A 19,438-nucleotide genomic window follows, 5' to 3' on the forward strand; every position below is an offset into this window, starting at 1 on the left:
TTCACATTTTTGTTGGCCGATTCGACTTCTCCGTTTGTTTGTGGTCTGTAAGGTGATGATCGGTGATGCTTGATATGATATTTCTGTAATAATTCCGCGCATTCGGCTTGGAAATGTGTTCCATTATCACTGATCATCTCATGTGGTACCCCATAGCGGCATATAATATTTTTCTCAATGAATTGAGCTACGTGTTTTGCCGTCAGCTTGGCATATGAGGCAGCCTCGACCCATTTGGTGAAGTAGTCGATTGCTACGAGAATGAATTCATGCCCCCTTGTCTTGGTGGTGTTATTTTTCCAATGATGTCAATGCCCCAAGTGAAGAAAGGCCATGGAGAAGTATATGTGTAGAGAAGCGAAGGTGGAACATGTTGTAAGTTTGCATAGACTTGACACTTCATACATTTCTTGACGTATTCGTGACAATCTCTCTCCATAGTAGTCCAATAGTAACCTTGTCGTTGAATCTTTTGGACTAACATCTTTGCATTCATGTGTGTTCCACATATACCAGCATGAAGGTTTTCCATGGTTTTATGTGCTTCTTTCTTGGCTATGCATAAGAGATTTCTTCCCATTGCAGTTCTCTTGTGGAGTTCTCCCCTGATGAGCACATACTGTGAGGCCAGGAGCCTCAAAGCACGGCGTGCCCTTTTATCAGTATTAGGAGGGTATTCTCCTTTTCTCACATAATTAAGGATGTCCGTATACCATGGCTCTTCATCTTCTTGTGGTTTCTTGTTCATCGTCAAGTGCATGAACATAAGCCGGCTCATATCTTCTTTCTATGGTCAGTGGCATTCTGATTGTATCAGTTGGAATTCGCACCATTGATGCTAATTTAGCTAGTGCGTCGGCGAATTGGTTTTCTTCTCTTGGCAAATACGTATACTCCACTTCATCTAGTTGCTCCGTGAGAGTTTCTAAATGAGCTTGATACGTAGCGAGACTTTCACTTCTCACTTTCCATCTCTTGGAGATTTGGTTAATGATTAGTGAAGAATCACCGTAGATTATGAGTTTCTTAATTCCCAAGGTGACAGCTGTTTCTAACCCCAAAATGCATGCTTCATATTCTGCCGCATTGTTGGTGACATCAAAGTCGAGCTTCATGGAAATTGGGATGTGCTCTTCATTGGGTGATACAAGCAAGACTCCTAATCCACATCCCTTTTGGTTTGAAGCTCCATCAAAATAGAGCGTCCAGCTATCATCTTCGGTCATGAGTAAATCTTCGTCAGGGAAATCGTACTCATCTTCTTCTTTTTCAGCTTCTTCTAGCGGAAAGTCTGCTAAGAAGTCAGAAACTGCAGAACCTTTGATGGCTTTTGTGGCACAAATCTCAAGTCAAATTGAGCCAGATTGACTATCCACCTTGATAATCTGCCGTTGAGTGTTGCTTTCTCGAACAAGTATTTGAGAGGGTCCATCTTGGACACGACATGCACTGTATGAGTGAGCATGTAATGTCTTAGTTTCTGTGCGGCCCATACAAGTGCGAGACACAACTTCTCAAGTGGTGTGTATCGCGTCTCATATCCTTGAAGTTTCTTTCTCAAGTAATAGATTGCATTCTCCTTGCTTTTGATTTCTTATGCTAGCATTGCCCCCATCGTTTTTCTTGTGACCGTAAGGTAGAGTCGAAGAGGAAAGTCAGGTATTGCTGGCGCTAGCACTGGTGGGTTTGCCAAATACTCTTTGATTTTGTCGAAAGCCTTTTGGAAATTATCATCCCATGTGACTGGGACATTCTTCTTAAGCTTCTTGAATATAGGTTCACATATCGCTGTGAGCTTTGATATGAACCTACTTATATACTGCAACCTTCGAATGAAGCCTCGAATCTCCTTCTCATTTTTGGGTGGTGGCATGGCCATGATCGCTTTTACTTTCGAAGGATTTATTTCAATCCCTCGAGAACTGATCACGTATCCAAGTAATTTGCCTGACGTGACTCCGAATGCACATTTTGCTGGATTTAATCTCATGTTGTACTTGCGGAGTCTTTCAAAGAACTTGCGAAGGGCAATAATATGGCCTGGGCGATCTTTAGACTTAACGATCATATCATCGACATAGACCTCCACCTCTTTGTGCATCATGTCATGTAATAATGTTGTAGCTGCTCTTTGGTAGGTGGCACCCACGTTTTTCAACCCGAATGGCATTACCGTATAGCAATATGTACCCCATTGCGTGATGAATGTGGTTTTCTCCATGTCTTCTTCGGCCATCAATACCTGATTATATCCGGCGTAACCATCCATGAATGACAAGAGTGCATGGTTTGCTGTATTATCGACCAGAATGTCAATGTGAGGTAGAGGGAACCCATCTTTTGGGCTTGCTTTATTGAGATCCCTGTAATCAACACACATTCTGACCCTTCCATCCTTCTTTGGAACTGGAACCACATTTTCTATCCATTTTGGATACTTGGATACTCTGATGAAACCTGCAGCCAATTGCTTCCTGATTTCTTCCTTGATTTTGAGAGCCACATCTGGTTTCATTCGGCGCAACTTTTGTTTGACAGGCTTCATACCTGGAAAGAGTGGTATTGTATGCTGAGCTATATCCCTTTCAATTCCTGGCATATCTTGGTATGACCAAGCAAATACATCAACAAATTCACTAAGCAAGTTAATTAGCTCTTTGCGTTTATCTTGACTTAGTGTTAATCCAATTTTTACTTCTTTAACAGTCGTATCATTGGAAATGTTAACTGTTTCTGTATCTTCAATAACTGCTGTTTTATTTTCGTGTTCTTCCATTGCTTTTATTATTTCTTTGTCATTTTTATCATTAGCAAAGCAATATTGATCAGGGCTAGGGGAATGGCACGCATCGTAAGCAAAGGTACTCATTTTATTGAATTCACTGGCTAATACATCAAGAGAGGCAAGGTCGGCTGCGACCTCACCAGAATTATTAGGACTAGAAAGAGAGGACTCAACAAGAGACTTAGGGTTGAACTCTATAGCAGAAAGAGGGTCGGCCTCAGACTCTAAGGACTCGTCTACAGACTTAGAGTCAGACTCGGACTCGGATCCAGACGACTCAAACTCATCAAACATAGGACCCTCGCCAGCGGTTATTTCCAACTTCTCTCCAATCGGCGTAGTGATCCTCAATGTCTTGTGCCATCCTCTTGAAATGTTGTCAGCTTGGACGATTAACTCAGAGGGGTCAAAATCCTTGTTCGCTATGACAGCTTGAACGAGCTCGGAGTTATCATTGCGGACCGTCTTGGACTCATTTTTCTCCATTCCAAAAAGAAGGTTGATTCCTAGATCATCAGAGTTCAGGCTAGCTGGCTTCTCGGTTGTGAAGAGCTCTTCGTCTTCGTCAACGAAGTCACAATCGAGGAACACCTCGAATCCTGGTTCACGGATCCCATCATGGAGGAATGGCTCAGGGAATTCATAGCATGGGAAGTCTTCCCTTCTTTGATGTACTGGCCATTGAGGGTGAACGGATACGGATCCATGGCCATTTCCGTCTTCGTTATTCGAGCGTTATTGCAAGCCTTCATCTTCAATGCAGCTCGTTTCAGATCTTCTTTTGTTGGCTTGAATCCCAAGCCGAAAGTATCCTTCTTGAGCGCACCAGGATGGCCCCAAGATTCAGCCATTTCTTCTTGAGTCCAAGGGTCATTCCAAGGAAATGACCTTTCTTCTTCAGAATGGCATTGATACTGGTGTTTGAATAGGGATCGAAGTCGAGATGGCACTTTTCCTCCTCTTCGATCACGAGAACATCATATAGTGAAAACCCCCAAAGATCTTCATCTTCTTTGTCATGTTCAACATGGACGATAGGAGTATCAATAACTTGAATGCGCATAGGAGAAGCATCGATAGTAATTGGAACCCCTCCAACTATGGCTTTCACTTTCTGGTGAAGTGATGACGGAATCGCCTTTAGCTCATGAAGCCAAGGGTGTCCTAACAACAGATTGAAAGAGGCCTTAATGTCCACCACCTGAAATTTGGTGCGACGTTCAATGGCCCCAGTAGTTATATTCAGTATGATAGTACCCACGGCTTGACGGCGAGTATTATCATAAGCTCGAATCCCTTGAGTGGAGGGAATCAATTCTTCATTCTTTATACCCAACTTCTTTGCAGTACGGAGTGGGAACACATTGATTGCAGAGCCATTATCAACCAGGCTCATGGGAACATTCATCTGCCTACACACCACAGTGAGGTGTAAGGCCTTATTATGTTGGTCCCCTTCCGGGGGTAGATCCTTATCAGAAAAGGAAATCAGATTGCTAGTACTTGGCAGCTCAGTAGTAAGAACGTTGACCAATCCTTGAGGAGTCATGTCATCATCGACTCCTATTTTCACCAGAGCATTCATCACAGCCTTTCGATGCTCGTGAGAAGTGGCCAAAAGCTTCCATACATTCATCTCCACCTTGGTATTTTGTAGTTGTTTGACCACATCGCTGTTCACAGGGTCGATGGGATCAACTATCGGATGTGATTGTGGTGGAGGTGGAGGTGAAAGTGGGTTAGGTTGTTGCAACCATCCACTTCTGGTGAGAACCTTGACCTCAAAGTCCCCCCAAACATCTTCACTGGTGCCAAGAGATGAACAGGCTATGTCTTTGAGATAGACGTCTTCATCATCAATATCCTAGATCCCATTCACTTCTTCAGTACTTGAGATAAATACAACTTCCGGTAGAGGTTCATTCACAGGTTGAATGAGTATTGACGGATCAAAGGAGACTTCATCTCCCATGATAGCCAAAGCATCATAAAGAGGACCTGTTTGAATGTTAGGCTTCTTGCCCCTTGGAGGGACAGGAAGTTGGTTAGCATCAATCAGGTCTTGGATTGCATCTTTCAGCCTCCAACACTTCTCATTGTTATGACCCTTGCCTTGATGAAACTTGCAATAAGCATTGGGGTCATAGCTAGCGGTCCTATTCTCAGGTCGAGGTTTTGGAAATGGTTCGATTGGCATAATCAGTCCCTCTCCATGCAAACGGTCATAAGCAGCATCATAAGTCATTCCCAAAGGCGTATAAACCCTCCTTTGCCTTTGGAATCTTTGAGGAGGAGCATTAAGGGCCAGCACATCATTGATGTTGATATTGTTGGTAGCATTATTGGGCTTAGAAGACGAAGAAGAAGGAGTGTCGTTCTTCTTGTTTTTCCAAGTGCCGTTGTTATTGTTGCTACCAACAGACTTCATCAGTTCATCTTCGATATTGATTCCAATATTGTATACAGCTTCAAAGGTTTTTAGAGGCAGAAACTTCAAGTGTTGCTTGTACTTATGAGTCAGATTGGGAATGAACAAGCGAACCATTTCCTTCTCCTTGGGAGGATCCACCAGGAGCGCAGCTGTTTCTCTCCACCTGCTTAAGTAAGTGGTGAAGCCTTCATTCTCTTTCTGTTTGAGAATGGAGAGTTCACGTTCAGAAGTCTTGGCCTGGATGTTACACTTGTACCGATTCATAAAGCTTTCAGCAACATCCTCCCAGGTCGCAACATGCTTGGATTCCAAAGAATAGAACCACTGTTGACAAGCATGCTCTAAGGAAAGAGGAAACACCGTAGGGAAGAGTGTCACATCTACTCCCTTAAGAGCCATAGTTGCAGAAAAAGCCTTCAAATGGAAAAGCGGATTATCAGTAGGCTTGAATTTGGGAATGTCAGTAATGGAAAACTTCTCAGGAAGTTTCTCTCTTATGGACGAAGAGGTGACAGGCTGTTCCACATAAGTGAATTCTTCGGAAACCTTGCTCATCTGTTCCTTAATCTTGTCCATTGCAGCAGTAGTGACATTGTTTTGATTGTCTTGCTCTACAGTGCTGACTCTAGTGGTGAGTGTCTGCATCATGTCAGACAATCTTTTGATTGTTCTGTTGAGGTTCTCAATGTCTTCCTTAGTGGCCATTGGTTGAAAGTAGACTGGAGATGGATCTTGTGGAGATGATTGAGGTGGTTTCCTTGTACGCCTCTTTGGTATAAGAGGTTGTTGAGGTATGGACTCGAACCGTAACAATCTACCCCTGCTTCTTGTCCAAGTGCTGTGACACCGAAACAAACACACCTTTAATGACCTTAACCTATCCGGATTAAAAAGAAATTTTTTTTTTTATTAAAAATCTATAATTTTGAAACTCTACTTATTATTTTTTTTTTTAAAAACATAGGAGGATACCATCCGACTTACTCCGAAAAAAAAACGACACAAAAACGAGACTTCCCTAAAATACGGTCAAAAAGTGGTGCACGACTAAAAAAAAAGTGTGTGAAAACGATATGTGAGTGATTAAGTGAGGTTATAGACGCGTGTTTTGACCGTATAGCTAGACACGACACAAAACTGGACACAGCATTCACACAAAAATCGAGAAAAAGACTGTCAGGACACTTTCCTGGGCACCGTGTCACGGTGCAGACTGTCGTGACACGGTGCAGTCTACCGTCAGACGGTAGACTCCCCCGTGTCACGGCACTGTTCACCGTGGCACGGCAGAACATGCCGTGACACGGTGCGCAGTTCCAGGTCAGTTTTGTGATTTTTTCAGATTTTAATCGATTTTAGGTCCGTACTAATTACTATGTGAGAATAAGAACCCTCGGTCATGGGTTAAACAAAAGAGCAAACACACGAAGGTTAGCACCAAACAACCACATAGCATTTAGGCACGATGATGTAAAAAAGTTTGCAACCTAGAGTCAATATCTATGTTCAACTATTGGTCAAGCCTTGGGTGTCAAAAGGGTACCATGGTTAAGAGTTTGGACGCGTTAGCAAGGCAACCTCCTTTGAGGGTGTATGCCAATGGGCGGCTCCGCGAGTTCGTGATGAAATCAAACTCGACTCCATGGTTTGGGTGAATTTAATAACTCGGATGAACCCTTATTGCCATGAGCGTTTTTGGGTCGATAGAGTTTAAATCCCCCGGGGCTAAGACGCATGTAGAACACATACGTTTTTTTTAGAAAAATCGAAAAAGTCGACTGTGAGGAAAGAAAATAAGCCACTGGACTGATTTTAGGACTGCCGTGACACGGCAAAAATTCCCGTGTCACGGTACTGTGCACCGTCAGACGGTGCAGTGTACCGTGACACGGCAGATTCTGCCGTGGCACGGCAGTCAGAAGATCTGATTGGTGCCCTGTTTTCCTTCGCGCGCAACCAAGTTATCCAATTTTTCTTACGGGACAGACCTGAATGCGACGTTAAAACGTCTATGCAGATGCAAAAATGCCAAATTAATCACAGGAATATTTTTAAGAATCTTTCAAGTCTCATCCACTCATCTTAATTAAATACCGATCACTCAAATCGATAAATAATTAAGAATCCTCCCCAGTGGAGTCGCCGAATTGTAGGCGTCGCTCGAAGTGCGCCTACGTTAAAGCATGTTGTGAATATGCTTGGCACTCATAGGAAGTGGGAATTGAAATTACGATTTGGGACAACGATTAGGGACAAATAAAGTAGGGAGCCGCCAACAAGTTTTTAAGGAACTTGTAAACCGTTCACGGATCATAAAAGGCAACCACGACAAGGGACAACAATAGGCAACAACGATTGACCCGTGAAGGTTACACCCCATTCATAATCCATGAGATTACTAACTCCATATGGTTCGGAACCACGAAAGGAGGATCGGGGATGATGGTACGAAGTGAGTCATGGAGTCACATTCGCCCGTATTGGCCTCTACTCGATTCTTATATTGAAAAACATTCCTGTGATCTCAAAGGCATACAAACAATAATTCAATTCGCTCCAAACTATTATTTAACTAAATTGGTTTAAGATTAATGCACACATAATTCTAAAATATTGTTGATCACTTCAATTAATAATAAGATTAAAAAGGATCCTAAACCAGTTATCCAAATTATCTTATTAGTCGTGATTTTCAATTACATATTCCCTTTAAACATGCAATATGGTGATCATAAATATAATAAAACAACATTAATATTAAAACCAATTTAATCACAATTCCAACAACATAAAATCGTTAGAAAAATAATAAAAATAAAAGGAGCATGATTCTTACTTTGATTCTGTTTGTTTGCAACTACAAAATAATAAACGAGTTAGTAACTTCAAGGAAATAATAAAACAATAACTAAATTAAATTAAATAAAATAAAGTTGATTTTGGGGCCAAACCCTCAAACAGTTCTACCTTTCATGCCTTGGTTTAAGGACAGAACCTCGAGTAAAATATGGACTCTTTTGAGAGCTTGAAGAAGGAATTTTGAAGTGAAAATGGTAGGCTAGTGTTTAGGCTAATAGCATAGAAGAGAGAAAATAAAATAATAAAATTACTCGGTGCCCCGTACATCAGAAATGAGGGGGTATTTATAGGGAAAATGTGCTGAGGGAGCATACGGAACCCTAAAATGATAAAAACCCTAAAAACGTATCCCGTGACACGGTCAGACTGTACCGTGACACGGGAAGCTCTACCGTCAGACGGTACACTTTCCCACGACACGGTACACTTTTGGAGTGACGCGGGAAATTTTCAGAAAACGGGATGAAAAACGCGTTAAGGGTTTACGCGAAAAGGACACAGAATGTCCCGTGTCACGGCAGACCTCCCGTGTCACGGAAAGTCCCACCGTCAGACGGGAAGGATTCCCGTGACACGGTGGTAGTCTGCCGTGGCGTGGGAATTTCCAGTCCATTTTCCGTCTAAATACATTTTTAACCCTAATTTCCTTCGTCTTTTTAAGTGCCGATTGATAATTTCGGGGCTTTTCTGACTTTTATTATTCGGGCTAAAATAAGAAAATAATTAAAATAAAATAAAAATAAATAAAAGGTTTGGGCCAAAAATAATTAATAAGACAATAAAATAAAAAAGGGTTTGGGCTTAAAATTAATTAATAAGTTTGGGCTGAAATTAAAACTATGCCTTTACCAAACATCAAGACTAATCCATGGACCATTCAAAAGTATGAATTTAATAAAATACGATTTTTTAAGCACTCTCGGGATTAAATACTAAACCCGACCAATAGTGGCGGTGAAGGTTATTTATCATCGGGTTTGGTTTTGGGGAGACATTTTTAGGTGTCTACAATAAGAGAGAGAGAGAACAATCAATAATTTCTTGATGAGAGTTGGTGTTAAGAATTTATAGTTGTTGGTGGAAATGGATGAGAATCAAAAATTGAAAACAGAATTTTGGGAGGCTTTTTATAGAGAAAATCATCCGGATATGATAAAAAACGAATCAGAGTTTCAAAAAGAGTAAAACACGACTGCAGCGCCAAACACGCGCCTGTCACCAGACGCCAGACGTGGCGCCTGACGCCAGACGCTGCAATCAGCTTTTCCACGCGTTTTCCTATTTTTATAAAATTTAAGCGTACGAGATAGTAAATTTGTATTTTCCTTAAAACACTTCTTTTATTATGATTAAAACTCTAAAAAGTCAATTAAAGTCAATTTATCAATGCTAATCAAATTAGGATGCAAAAGAACCTTCTAGAAGACTATAATCAATCCTAATCACATTAGGAATGATAAACCAATAATAGGCCCTCCTCTAGATCATTGAGCCGCATATAAAGATCAAACCGGACCCAGTTTAGTAATTTGGCCATAACTTCCTCATTATTCATCGGAATTGGGCTTATAATATATCGTTGGAAAGCACTTTTCGAACCCGACCCAACTACACCATTATTGGACCCTATACATGGACCAAACCAAACTGGATTGGTTGTTTTCCGAAAATAGGTTTTCAAACATAGAGAGAAAGAAAAGAAATAAAAAACAAACTCCAACACTAGACTTTCCACACTTTCACTTCATTCGATTATGATTCGACGTGAAAGGTACTCATCACTGGGTTTGGTTTTGGGGAGACACAAATGGGTGTCTATAGTAAGTTATGATTAATATAACTAAACTTATAATTTGCTCTTGACTATCTAAGCCCTGCGGGTCACGCCCAATCATGTAAACGAACAAAGGCAATGAATTAATCCAAATGATTAAATACGTTGACAAGGATTTTATGAACTTAGATGTTGAATTCCGAGCTTAGAGAGTCAACCCAAGCGTTGCTAGTCGAATAAAAGGAATCGATAAGACGAGAAAAATAATCAAATGACACATCGTGCTAAAATTACAAGCATAGCACGAGGCCTAGTATTGCCTTATTTGTGGGGAAAGGGACTAGGGCTGAAATCACTAGGCCTTCATGCCGCAGCAGTGATCGCATGGCCTAGGTAGGCTGACCTTAATTACGGGTTGGCTGGAGCGCCCTACTGGCCTGTGCACCTAACCAGCCCTAGAAGGACCTGCCTAGAAAGGCCAGGAAGTGGCTGGAACTTGCGATGCTACTGCTAGGCCTACCCTGCTATTGTTGGGCTTGCGATATACGTGTGGGCCTACGTCTAGCAGTGTGGGCTTGCAAAAAAGGCTTGTAGGCCTAGCCTTATGGCGCAAGGTTGTCAGCAAGGCCAGGCAGCTACCCTTGTTGCCCACGTAAGTAAAGGAAGCCCTTTGCCTTATTCTCCAAGGTCAAGGTGGTCCTCCCACCTACCCTCTCTTTTGTGTTGATACGATTTTATTTAATTTAGAATTCTATCCCACATGGAAAGGTGATTGAGGTTTTTGGGAATGCTACACCAACTTTGGGAGTTGGGAATTTAAACTTTGAGTAAAGTCAATAAGGCTTCACCCAAAAGCGTGAGAAAACCTTTAAGTTCGAAAAATTCCCCTTTTTGGTTTAATTAGTCTCGTCTAACTACAAGATAGGAACCTTGTTCGGGCACGTGGGTTTGCAACGTAGAAGGATTCTCACGTGCATGTCTAGAGCTTTTAGAGGGCCGTGCTCATGTTCGGGTGAAGCATGCTTCAAGGTTAATATGGTCTTTCTCTCTCTCTCTCTCTCCCTCTCTCTCTCTCTCCCTCTCTCTCTCTTTCTCTCTCTCTCTCTCTCTCTCTCTCTCATATGTTTATTGCTTTATTAATTGCATGTTTATAAGTTGTGTTAATTATGCATGCGGTCCGGGCAGGTTTTGGTTCCACACGGTTTTTACACATCGTAAACCCAACATAATATTCTAACACTTGGAGTGAAATAATAAGAGCATTTGGAAGAGTTTTAATTTGAAGTGATTTTTGCAAATGGGTCAATTTAATTGAACATATCTTTTTTTTCTACTAAATATTTTAAGGATTTTTGCAAAAGAAAAGTCAAGGCTTGTTATTTTTAGAGTATAAATAATAATTTGGTTAAGGTTAGTGTTGACACCTAAAATTGTCTCCCCGAAACCAAACCCGATGATGAACAACCTTTCACCGCCATTATTGGTTGGGTTGAGTATTTAGTCCCGAGAGTGCTTAAAATTCATATTCGATCAAACTCAGTTCCTAAAACAGTCAACGGATTAGTCCTAATGTTTAGTCAAAGCATAGTCCAATTTATATTTTGGTCTAAACCTTTCTATTCATTTCATATTATTTATTATTTTAGCCCAATTAATAAATAATAAACTAAAATAGCCTAAAATTATGAAACGGCACTTAAAAATGTTGAGCGTGATTAGGGTTAAAATGAATTTGGACGTAAAAGTGGAAAAAAGTCCACTGTGTCACGACATTTTGTGTCGCGCCACGGTGGAATTTCCCGCGTCACGACAGTGTTTGCCGTGTCAGGGTCCACATGCCGCGACACAGGAATTTCCCGTGTTTTCTCTGCGTACACCTATCTTTTTAGGGCTGCTGATTTCCAGCGTCACACCAAATTATACCGTGTCACGGCATATTTTGTCGTGTTGCGGCATACTACTAACGTGTCGCGACATTTGATTTTAGGGTTTTATCTTTTTAGGGTTCCATGTGTCCCCTCTGCTCATTTTCCCTATAAATACCCCCTTAGCTCATTTCTGTTGTTCAAAGCATCAATTAATTCTCTCTTCTCCCTTCTATGCTCTAGCCTAAACACTAGCCTACCTTATTCTCTCAAAATAATTCCTTTAAGCACTCCAAGGAGTCCGTACTTTACCCAAATTTCCATCCTTAAACCAAGCGTGAAAGGTAGAATTGTTTGAGGGTTTGACCCCAAATCAATTCTATTTAATTTAATTTTAATTATTGTTTTATTTATTTCCTTAAAGTTGCTAACTCGTTTATTGTTTTATAGTTGCAATTAAGAAAAATCAAAGTAAGAAATCATGTTCCTTTTAATTCTATTATTTTTCTAACGGTTTTATATTGTTGGATATTTGTTAAATTGCTTCCAATATTAATGTTTAATCTATTATTATATATTGATCACCATATTGCATGTTTAAAGGGGATATGTAATTGAAAATCACGTCTAATAAAATAATTTGGACAACCGGTTTAGGTTCCCTTTTTAATCTTGTTGTTTAATTAAGTGATCACAATATTTTAGAAATATGTGTGCATTAATATTCAACCAATCTAGCCTAATAATTTTTTGGAGCAAATTGAATATTTTGTTTGCATGTCTTTGAGATCATAGGAATCATTTTTCACTATAAGAATCAAGTAGAGGCCAATACGAGCGAATTTGACTCCATGACTCACTTTGTACCATCATCCTCGATCCTCCTTTTGTGGTTCTGAACCATATGGAGTTAGTAATCTTATGGATTATGAATGGGGTGTAACCTTCACGGGTCAATCGTTACTGCCTTCGTTGTCCTTATTCGTGGTTGCCTTTTATGATCCGTGAACGGTTTACAAGTTCCTTAAAAACTTATTGGCGGCTCTCTACTTTCTTTGTCCCTAATCTTATTATGTCAATTCCCACTTCCTATGAGTGCTGAGTGTAGACACCTACTTTTGGCCTCTTGTCCCGAAAGGATGTGCGATGATGTTACAAAAATCCGTTCTTCATGTTAGATCAAAGTTGAAGTGTTTAATGACTACGAAAAGCATTATGAAGTAAGTTAAAACCCATATTTGAGACCAAGTTATGTTAGAGCCTTTTTCGATTACTAATTAGGCCTAAAACGTGTTCATACATGTTTAAAATTGATTAATAACAGACCCAAATGCGTCAAATGCAAAGATTGGATCCAATAGAACCTACATTGTTGAAACACCGAGCCAAACAGATGAACCAACTATCAAATTCCCATGCAAGGCCTATACAGATGGATATCCCTCTCAAGATCTTTCTAACGGTATATTATAAGCCCAATTCCGAGCCAAAACGAAGAAGTTATGATCAATACACTAAACTGGACCCTAAAACCGACACCCTTGCATTCCAACGGCCATACCTTTTGATCCATAACATATTTTAATCTAATTCTAATGGCATTGTAAGTAGACATTTGAAGCTTTACAATGATATCTCACACGCCTCAATCCGACTTCGCAATCAAAAGTTATGGAAGTTTTAAAAACGCGTTTTTGTATAAGGCAAACCGCAAACCACCACAACTCAATCAGTTGCGCGCGCGATTCGTTAAGATGCGCGCGACACCCAGTGCGACTTAGAGAGTTGCGTGCGCCACCTGACGGTGTGACTCTAAAACCCTAAACCTAGATCCTACTCTTATAAATAGGGGTCTTCGTTAAGCATTACGAGGACCGAAAAATCAGAATTAAAACCCTATTATTCTCAAAACCCTAATCTCTTTACTTCTCTTACTATCATACTACTTTTCCCTTTTTCTTCCCAACTACTCTTCAACCCTAATCCATCCATTGAAGCTCTTGAAGGTAAGAAGAAGAAATAAAGTCCATAAACACATTAAATGGAGATTTAACATAAAAGAAGAATGGTTAGTTTCCTGAGCATTTAGATAAATCACTTTTCTTTTATTGTTTAAATAACTTTAATTTATTAATTAGTGTTGTTTGATCATTTTAAACAAACTTTTAATTAATTAATTCACATAGTATTTTTTTTTAATCAAGAATAAAATTTGATAATTAATTGTTGTTTTATCACTTAAGACAAGGCGAATATTGTTTATTTTGTTCTCTTCACGAATATTGATTAAACAAAGAATAACGACTATTGCAATGTAACTCCTACGTGATTAATGCTTGTAAATAAAATCAACTAAATTAGTATTTAGGTATCACGTTGCACATATTTTTTGGTAATGAAATTGTGAAAAAGGAAGAGCTAGTAAAGGTCGTACTAGGGCTAGAATAGCGATTCCTCACTAAAAGGAACGTTATTTTAGTACCCTCGCTCCCGAACTCATTTCTGGTTTATGTAGACTAATTTAGGCATGGGTAAACTTATAATTCGTGCTAATTATTCCATGAACTCCACATGGAATAAAGGCATGAACGAGGTTTATGAGTTATCCTAAAACTCATTGGCGACTCTTACTTGTTTCTTACAAAAAAGTGTGATGAGAGTATCATTTCTAATTCAAGGTCTCCCAAACATTCAGGAATTCAAATCCTAATACACCCTAACAAGTGTAAAGTCCTAGGCTTTTAAATGGACATGGGCATCTAAGGAAGGACCCCCTACGATGGGATGACCCTCCTTACACCGAGCATATTCACACATGCTTTAAAGCAGGCGCACTTCGAACGACACCTACAGTTAGTGTAAAGTGTGTATGTTGTTGGAGTGATAGTTTGAGTCACTCTTTTTCTTTGAGAGTAATGATTTATGGTGATCAATACCCTTAAAATTCTATCTGAAGCAAGCACCCAAGCTAAACTTTATGTTGGGGATTTCTTGAGTCTTGACGATGTTAAAGCTTTCTTGCCAACAAGAATATCTTGTAAGTTTAAGGTCAAATGTTCAAGTGACCAAATTAAAGATCTCGCCGAGAAATGTAAAGCTAACAATAAACAAATAGTTTAAGTACTTTAAGCTACTGTAATTGGGGTTTATTGTGTGTATCCACTCCTTGAATTATAAAGAGCTCTATTTCTGCAAGTTGTTTCTTGAACCTTTACATATTAAGTTTCTTAAAATCTATCTAGTATTCTTTTCTTATAGTTGTGTATTATCATGTTGCTTCACCTTAGTGTCATGTGTTGTAAAGGTTTATGTGTGAAAAGCCTATTTATCCTTTATATTTTATTATTTTAAAGTCTAGGCCTTTATTGGTAAGTTTTATTTTTGTATTGTGCCTTATAAACTCTTATTTATGTTAAGTTTAGTTGTTAAAAAAAATTAATGATAATTTTAATGTTTAAACTTTCATCAACTTTTAGCAGTCATTTGCAATTGTAAAACAAATTAAATGATTGGCCTATAACTAAAGTTGCAAATTTTTTGCTAGTAAATGAAACTAGTGAAAGAGGCATAAAATCCACTTCGCTAATATTATGAAGAATAGAACTGTTCATTTCAATAACAATCATTAACATAACATTAAGGCTAAAGTAAACTTTAATCCCAAGCTTAAAATAAGCCTAGCTAAAAGCAAAATACAAATAATATTAAAGTTCTTTTTTAAGGCAATTAAAAACAATAGAAAATAAAATAGATTTAGGAGGAAAGAGTAATAATATTTGCCCTGATATTGTAGCCCTGCAAAAGAAGCTAACTAGGGAAACGTTATAAGTTTCTGCGAGAAATTTCCTTTAAGCAAGACCAAACTCTCCATGTAACCACTAGTGAAAAGTGGAGAAAGCTTGTAACCTTTTCCAAGAAATTTTATTTCTTGATTTTTTAAATTGTAAGAGTTTGCATATCCAGTGTTTCCCCAAACAAGTAACTCGCCATCCATCTTGAGATATAAACTCTTACCAAATAATTGTAAGTTAATTTTATACCTTTTAGTCCATGATTGTGTTGTGTCTTCTACTTCTTTCATCTCCCATATTTGAAAGTGAGTTTCAAATATCTCCATGAGCATAACTAATTGATCTAGAATGACAGGATACCTTAAACAATCTGATAATTCATTAACAACTTCACACTTAGGCAATTTAATGTATTTAAATGTATCGGTTGGTACATTAAATAACACAAAATGGGAAGGCCTAACATTTAAAGCATTAATAAGAATATCAACCCCTGACCAATATATGATCCCATCATGAAAAGCCTTCGGACAAGCAACATCCCAATAACATGGCCTACTTGAAATATCAACACCTTTCCAAGAAAATGTGCTAAGAGTAAAAATCTCAGCAAATCTAGGATTTTGAAATCCATTTCCATTAAGACTTGCTACCACTTTGTAGTCATTCTTGATATGGTCAAATCCAAATGCATAATCAATGGTAAACCTTCCACCTATTGTTGGCAGAAATTGGGGAAAAGGGAGTTCTAAGGCTTTCCTAATTGAAGGGTTCCACAATAATATTTTTTGAAATTGATTTTGCAACACGAATTTTCCTATGCAAAGCAAACCATTGGTATAACCAATAACTTGGTAACGTTCATACCATGTGCAATCTATTTCAAGTTTATACATCTTTTTAAATTTGTCAACACTACGAATTGAACAAAAATGTTCAGTACTAAATGTTCGAGGTAGTTCAAAAACTAGTAGGTGAGACTTTTTTTGATTGATTTGATACTTTTTTAAATGGGTTAAAGAAAATTTTGGGTCGTCAATCAAAGAACACCATACCTTGGACACACAACGACATCTAAGTAGAGATTTTGCTGGTAATTTTGCTGGTAATTTTGCAAGTATATGAATGCATATATGTTCTGGTAATGTGACTTTTGGACCTTCACTTTCCCTTCGTTTCACCATACTTGATAGAAAAAAGAATGAATGCTTTCTATTCGAAAGAGAAAGAAAAAAATTGGAGGCTGAGAGGGTGATATTGAAGTTGTCAATATATTTCAAAATTTATAACAAGTTTACATATCAAGACTGTTTGACTAAATCTGTAAAATTGGAAAGAAATCATGTCAATGTGAAAACATTGATTTTCTTTACCAAAGTGTGATTTTATTAATGACAAATGTATCTACTTAACTTATTCACATGAAAAAAACTAATCACTTAGGCTGGCTTGTCATTAATAAAATGTAAAGCTACAATAATAGGTGGAAGCATGAAAGAACGTAAGGTGACTAAATAAAGAGGAAACAATCTATTATTCTTAGAGCTGTCAATTTCTAACAAGAATTGTTAAACCTGCCTATTTCGAATCGAACCGAAAAAGAACTAAACTATTACAAACCAATTTTTTGGAAACTAAAAACCAACCCAACCCAATTTTTTCTAACCCGAAACTAAACTGAATCTAATTTGTGCGAACCGTTACTATCCCGACCTGTTATCAAGCCAAACTGTTACAGCTTGAGACTGACAATAACTGATTATGTCTGAGCAAATAATAACCCATCCCATTTTAAACCGAAAATCCTTTAAACTCGACAAAAATCCGATAAACCTGAACCGGTCCAACCCGTAACCCGTTGTGACAGAACCATTTATCATTTCCAACCTGTAACCCGTTGAGACCGAACTATTTATGACCCGTAACCCTTTGAGATCGAACCGTTTATGATTGGTAACCCATTATGATCTGATCCGTTTCAACCCACTACTCGATAAACTTAACTTATTATGACTTAACTTAATTATAACATGACCTGTTCCTACCCATTATCTAACTAATTAACTCGACTCGATAATGATCTAACTTGATTTTAACCCAATATGATTTGGACTTAACCCGCTTAAGATAAGATTGGGTAAACCTGTTTTCAAACGAACCAATGCAAGTTGAATCCAAACCGATTATGACTTGAACCGATAATGACCGGACCTAAAGTTTACCCGAACTGTTTTGAACCGTAACCCGTTTTCAAATTAACCTAGTTTAACCCAAACTGATTATGACCCGAAAGGATTACAACCCGATCTGATTAGGACTCAAACAGTTTTGAACCAAAACCCACTTTAAACCGACTAGGTTCAACCCAAGCTGATTATGACCAAAACAAACTACAACCCGATCCCGACTACGACCCGACCCGAATCGAAACTACAATAAAAAAAATTAACTAAACTGACCCGATGAGTTTCAAAATCGACCCAAACTGACCCGCTAATCATTTCAACCCGTTGGAACCCAAAACTGATAAACCCAACCCAAACCCAAGCTGTTTACCCGAATTGACACCCCTATTTATTCTATAATATTGTGTAAAGTGTTGCCAATGAGTTTTAGAAATACTCATGAAACCCTTTCGCACCCTTAACTAAAGTCACTATAACAAAATAAAGCAAAGGTAACAGTGAAAAATCATTGCCTAATATAAAAAAAGTGTTGCCTTGTAGCTAAGGCAACACATATGTGGCGTAGTATATGCCCCCGTTGTCTATTCATAAGGCAACACATTTTTATTCAAAGGCAACAATTTTGAAAACCAAGGTAAAATAATACATAAGGCAACACTTTTACAAAGACAACAAATGAAAAATGTTGCCATCTAAGAAGACAATTCAAAAATGTTTCTAAATGTTGCCACTCCCAAGCATTTAGTAGGTTGAAGGGCTCGAACTTGTGACCTCAAAGTCACAAGGTGACTTCACCACCAACTCCACCACATATTTATATACATATATACACATATGTACACATATATATATACACACACATATATATATATATACATACACATATATATACACATATGTACACATACATATATACACATATGTACACATATATATACACATATTTGTATATATATATATATCTCACACATTAGACACACTCGCCATAAAAGCAATATCTTAAATTATGTTGTCTTTTTAATATAAATGTTGCCGTAGATGGTAACATAGATATTAATGTTACATTTTCAAGCAATAGTTTTGTTATTGTTATCTTTTCATGCAACAATTATTATGTTTGTTGTCTTAGACTGGAAAAAGGTAACACTTTAAGCGACTGTAGCCTTATATATTCTAGAGCAACACTTTTTTATCTGTTACTTTAGTTCAAGGTAACAAATAAATATTGTTGGTTTAGATTACTAAGAGTATCATTTCTGTAAGTGTTGCAATCTTAAGTGTTGCCTATTCTCATTTTTTTTTTGTAGTGAGTTCTAAAAGGTTTTAATATTGTACGTGGGTTTTTCCTCTAGTAACCTTAAGAACCCATTAAAAGGTTTGTTAATCAAAGCTAGATTAGGGAGAGAGGTTAGGGTACTGTAGGGAATAATTGCAAGCCTTAGAATCCCACTAGCTTGAACCCCACTTGTAGGGAATAATTTCAAGCCTTTAAAATCCCACTAGCTTGAACCCCACTGTGATCATACACTAAAGTACGGTGGCGTGCAAAAGGGAAGAAGATAGAGCAAAAGAGTCGCCAACAAGTTTTTTTAGGAACTTGTAAACCGTTCACGAGATAAAGGTTACACCCCTTAACGATCCAAGAGATCGTCAACTCCATAAGGTCATGAACCAAATAAGGGTTCAGGGATGAAGGTTAAAATCCAACCTAAAAGAAATTGAACCTGCCATAATAATAGGCCTCTAC

The 19,438-nt window shown here is 38.4% G+C and overlaps 1 protein-coding gene across 1 annotated transcript; it reads right to left on the bottom strand.

The window, feature by feature from the left end:
• Nucleotides 1–15,525: 15,525 nt before the first annotated feature.
• On the bottom strand, nt 15,526–16,401 carry LOC145632994 (F-box/kelch-repeat protein At3g06240-like). The gene has a single exon (XM_081685309.1). The coding sequence runs from the start codon at nt 16,399–16,401 to the stop codon at nt 15,526–15,528; it is 876 nt and encodes a 291-aa protein (XP_081541435.1).
• Nucleotides 16,402–19,438: the final 3,037 nt, after the last annotated feature.

Source organism: Chenopodium album, chromosome 5 (assembly GCF_948465745.1).
Source record: "Chenopodium album chromosome 5, dcCheAlbu1.1, whole genome shotgun sequence".
In the NCBI taxonomy this organism is placed as follows: domain Eukaryota; kingdom Viridiplantae; phylum Streptophyta; class Magnoliopsida; order Caryophyllales; family Amaranthaceae; genus Chenopodium; species Chenopodium album.

Excerpts from the sequence above, each read along its gene's own strand:
- LOC145632994 (XM_081685309.1), bottom strand. The coding sequence starts at position 16,401 with ATGTATAAACTTGAAATAGATTGCACATGGTATGAACGTTACCAAGTT.